Here is a 5,123-nt window from a genome sequence, read left to right as displayed (position 1 = left end):
AATGCTGGCTAACTTTCTTTGCATTGTCTCCTCAACTCTCCAATTTCCACATGGCAAGATGCCACTCCCTCAGGCATAAGCATTTCACAATCAAATATATTGACAAAATGTTTTAAAACAGATATGAATTAACTGTTCATATAACTGAAAGAGATGAAGAGCGACAATCCCCACCAACTTCTGATACTTTCAAGGACATAAACCGGTAATATCCAATTATCCACACCATTGAAAACCACCTGAATGCCACACCACTAAACTTTTACAATAAAATAGTTGGGGGGTTGGGGGGGGGGGGCGAATTGCCTGCTCCTCCCTCATGCTATCATGCCATGTTTCCTTGAAAAACCTTCGCATAGGTGAACAACTGTCCTCTAGGGGAGCTAGTGGTAACGCTCCTGAAGGTCTTGTTATTATTCAGAACTATCCTATATACAAACTGCTATTGTTAACTTCCTTTCCAGAGTAGTGCGAAGTAGCTGCTGGCCAGTAAACTCCATCAACAGCAGTGAAGCTCTAGCAGATGATCCCATGCAAGCAATATAAGACCACTCTCTAGGACAAAGAAAGAATATAGGCCAAAAGAGTCATCAACGACATATTCTGTCAAGATGAATGGACAATAAAGTTCACATTCATTAACAGACATTGAGGATGCCCTCATAATGCAGCTTTTGCGTAATTTTCTATTTCAATCATAAAATCCTGATCCCTTCTATATCGACAAATTTTCAATTCCGGTCAGCGTACAAAAGCTCATGTCAAACAAAACCATTGCTTCCAGCACATAACTCGCATCGTTTCGTCCAATCCATAGCATGTATTCATTCCAACAAACTCCAAGTACTCTTCTAATTCAGCAGTATATTCACTGCTACAATCAACTGATATTGAATAACTAAATTGACGTTGAGAGCTATTATCATGGAGAATTGTAATTGTGTGGAAAACAGCGTGCACACTAATAAATCTTCCGGGACACGTGAATGAAAAAATGGACGAATCTAATTCAATCAAATAAGTTCATGATCTCGTCTTCACCAGCTTAACCAGGATAATAGCTTTGACTATCAGTAGTTATCTCAGAATTTGAATAAAAACAGCATACAGTCTTTCCACTGAAATTCAAAATCAATACTATTACGAATAAATGAGTAGCAAAAAACACACCTGTACATAAGCCTCTCAATAAAATCCTCTTCCTTCATCCTTAGAAGAGATTGCCGAGTTTCTTCACCAAGAGCAGACCAGAAATCCACTAATGTGTCACAAGAAAGCCTGGCAGTGTGCAATGCGCATGTTTCCCTATTTCCATGTCCTCTACCAAAACCCGCCATGCCTTGACTTATCCAACCCCGACCTCCCCCACCACAGGCATCAGGATAAAGCAGTTCCCGCTCCCGTTCTCTCGCACGTGCACTGTCAAAAACCTGATTAGAGCAAATGATTAGCTCTAAAATAAAACATAAGCAACAAAAAATAGAATTATAAAATTTAAAATGACTAACATTTTGGAGCCCTTTCATAGATTTTGAACACAAATAGCAGTCCAGAAGTGTCAAAGATCCATCACGTGTTGTGGTCAGACCACCCCAGGGATGAACAGATGGATCTTGAATATCATCTTGGCATCCATTTGCTAAAGTCGATCCACTGTCATTTTCATTTTTTGAGGCTGCGTGTCTGTTGCAGGCAAGGTGAACAACTACTCCATCCTGCTGCAAAGACTTTCCATACATAACAATCTGCAAAAAGCCTTCGAGCAGTAGTCCATTGCATCTTGAACAGTACATGTTCTTACGAGCTTGCTCAAAGAGGGTCTGCTTATCAATCCTAAGAAGCTCTTGTCGTTCTTGCGGGGTCAAGCCACTCCAAAACTATGTCAGAAGTACATATCACTACGTTAGTGACTTCCTTCATGAGCCGCAAATAACTAAATGCACACTGACTCAAAAGTTACCAAACAATGCTCAATAATACAGTTATTGTCACAACCTGTTTAAACAATTGACAACTATGGATTAAAAGCCACAAGACCTCAATCCCAAACATGCCCTCAGTAATGTCGCAAATTCAATAATCAAAATCCTAGCTATTCCCACTCCTTATAGTGTCATAGCAACCAAAAGACCACAAGAAAATACAATTGCCCGGACTATTAAACAGCATAAAAAAGCAAATAATCCAACAGGCATATTCACAAAAATGCCAGATAGTATATACACATACACAATATAAGTAGATAAAATCTTTTACTAGTCTCCAATTCTATATTTCTATTACTTTATCATATAAAGCACATATATGGAAATTAAAATGGATCTAAACAAATTGCTTACACCATAAGATCCAATCCAAGCACAATTTATCCCTTCAAAATCCAATTTCAATGCTATGATCCAATCCAATTTATTATTATCTAACCAAAATAAATAAATAAATATAAAAATCACATCGAATAACAAAGAAACTCTAGTACCTTCTGTAGCTGCTGGTAGCCAACATCATCGCTATGTTTCGACCAAAATCCATTAGCCGAAACCGAGTAGGTATTACTAAATTGCTCATTATTCCTCTGCGCTAATCCCGGCATAATTTTTTTGTTTGCCCCTTTTTTTCTTATTTTTTACGATTTAATCCAAATTAATAACAAATTCATAAACCGAACTTCCGTTAATCCCATTCACTCACGGCGCCAAAATTGGCCGCTTGTTAACAAAGAAAAACGCCGCCGATCGGAATCGTTCGATTGGATCAAATTCCGGAGAATTGGATCGGGGAGAATGAAATTTGATATTTCAGATCGATTTCTTTTTATTAAGTGACGCCGTTTTTTGTTTTAGGGATCGAAATGAGAAGATAGAATCTAATTGTAAGGAATTGTATTGACAAGAATCGGTGATATGTGTGTGTGTATACATATATATATATATATATATATAGAGAGAGAGAGAGAGAGAGAGAGAGAGAGAGGAGGTGTGTGTGTGTGTGTGTGTGTGTGTGTGTTTGGGTGTGAGGGGTGTCTGTTTGGGTGGCGTGATATGGTGAGAATTGGGAGCTGCGTTTTGTTTATATTTGAGAATGCGGAAAGAGAGAAAAGAGAGAGATACAGAGGATGGTGATGGTAAATTGTTGAGAGGCAGGCGCGGTTATAAGGGGAGATCATAGTGTGGTTAAATTCTTAGTACAATGTAATTTTCAACCGGGGTGAAAAAATTAGAAAAATAAATTGAAAAATTAGAAAAAGAAATTCATTGTAGTTATGAAAAATGCATTAAAAAATAAAAAAGAGAAAATTAACACGTGTTAAATAGTAATTTATATGATCTTTCTATATACGTTATATGTCGAGCACTACGCTAATTTTAAGTTTGGCTGCTCGTTTGTAGTTGGTATAACATTCGATATTGTAGTCTGTTCTTACTATTGATTATATCATGTGTGTTATGAGTTTTGTTCTATTGTTAGGCGCCATAAGAAACTCGACCAAGGTTGTGGAGGTTGGTGACAAAATCACATCAATCAACATTTGAAGTCTAGGTGAAAATGAATTGTATATTGATAATATTACATGTTATTGGGGTGTTATGGAAAAATATGGAAGAAGTGAGGTGCTATGCTAATGAATGTGTTGATATGTTGTATTTCCTAAGATGAAAATTTGAAATCTACTTGGTATTATTTCAGGGGAAATGTATTGGTAAGGTTGGAGTCATGCCTAATAAATTAGTTACTAGATTAGTATTCTTTGAATGAGATTTTTATAATTTTTTTATAGTATCAACAGTATGGTGGGAGTGTATCATATACGTTACATTGATCTTGCGTCTTCATTTCTCATGAGAACCAATATGGTTAGAGTAATTATAGTTGTTTTATAATTAACAAAATTAAGTAGTTAAATAAGGTTTCAAGTTTATTGTGAATTACATTATAGAACTTAACGTTTCAAATATTTGATTCAATTCATAAAGTTCATAACCATGTATCGTTATCAAATAAATTAGTAATGAATCTTGGCGACGTACACGCTATTACAAGATAACTTGATACTTCATATAAATTAATACATACAACACATTTTTAACATACAAATTGAAACTTATTTATTTATTTATTTTGAAAATGTCGTATTAAAATGAAAGCAAATCTCAAACAAAAGCTCATATCAAATGGATTTGATTGAATAATTAAATTAGCTAAAATGGTTTAGGGTTTAGTTGCTAACAAAATTTCTTAACATTATTCTATACTTATTTTCCCTCTTAATTTTCTCTATTTTGGAGAAAATGTGAACTTAAAAATAAAAAAATGCAGAAGAGAAGAGTTACCATTATGGAAGGGAGGAAAAAAAAAAAGGAATGAAGAAAAAATGGTAATTAAGGATGTGACATGGTGAGTACATGATGTGCTCTGTACTCGTTAAAACATTGTGTAGGCTGAAATGAAATAACGGTTCCGCATATAGACGGAATTGAAATTGATGCCAAACGACTGGCGTTTAGTGGGCGTGGTATTTGCCACTTTGGTCGCTTTCGCACCAGAAGGAGAAAGTCTTCGTATGCATCACAACTTAAGGTAATTTTCTTGAAGCCACTTTGTTACGTCAGCACGTGTCCTTAACATCCAGTTGCCACTGTGATCTCACATGGGCGGTTGCTCGGAGTCGTAGCCTCTTTAGCCATCACATAAATTTGGCCACATAGTTACAATCAAAGCTCGTTTTTATGTGTTTTTTATTTTTCTTTTTCTTTTTTTGCCGGTGATATCCTAATTTATATTATTAACTGCAACAAATTTGTAAGCTACCAGATTATTCATTATTTATTAATTCGGATACTCGTTATTTTTAATATTACAATAATTTTTTTTTTCCAAGAGGTATTTAGGATTTTGATTAGCAGCAAAATTTAAAATTTTATTAAAATACTGTAAGTTTTAAAAGCAGTCGTATGTATTTAGTAGATCTTACTATTAAACTTATGTAAAAATATAAATGATTGAATTAGATATAATGTTAAATATAATTTATTTACACATTTATAAACACACACACACACACACACACACACACACACATATATATATAATACTTTAATTTTGTATAAATAATAATTGATAAC

General features: G+C 34.8%; 1 protein-coding gene across 1 annotated transcript in view; it reads right to left on the bottom strand.

Annotated features, from left to right (window-relative positions):
• Window positions 1-3,109, bottom strand: part of LOC18038624 — a 9,392-nt gene extending 6,283 nt beyond the window's left edge. The window contains exons 1-3 of the mRNA XM_006429850.2: window positions 2,480-3,109; window positions 1,509-1,877; window positions 1,171-1,430 (exon numbers count right to left, since the gene is read on the bottom strand). Coding sequence (XP_006429913.2) covers window positions 1,171-1,430; window positions 1,509-1,877; window positions 2,480-2,593 — 743 coding nt within the window. The 5' untranslated portion in view covers window positions 2,594-3,109. The remainder of the gene's footprint in view (window positions 1-1,170; window positions 1,431-1,508; window positions 1,878-2,479) is intronic.
• Window positions 3,110-5,123: the final 2,014 nt, after the last annotated feature.

Source organism: Citrus clementina, unplaced genomic scaffold, assembly GCF_000493195.1.
Source record: "Citrus clementina cultivar Clemenules unplaced genomic scaffold, Citrus_clementina_v1.0 scaffold_6, whole genome shotgun sequence".
Lineage (NCBI taxonomy): Eukaryota > Viridiplantae > Streptophyta > Magnoliopsida > Sapindales > Rutaceae > Citrus > Citrus x clementina.
This window is presented reverse-complemented; position numbering and strand designations above follow the sequence as displayed.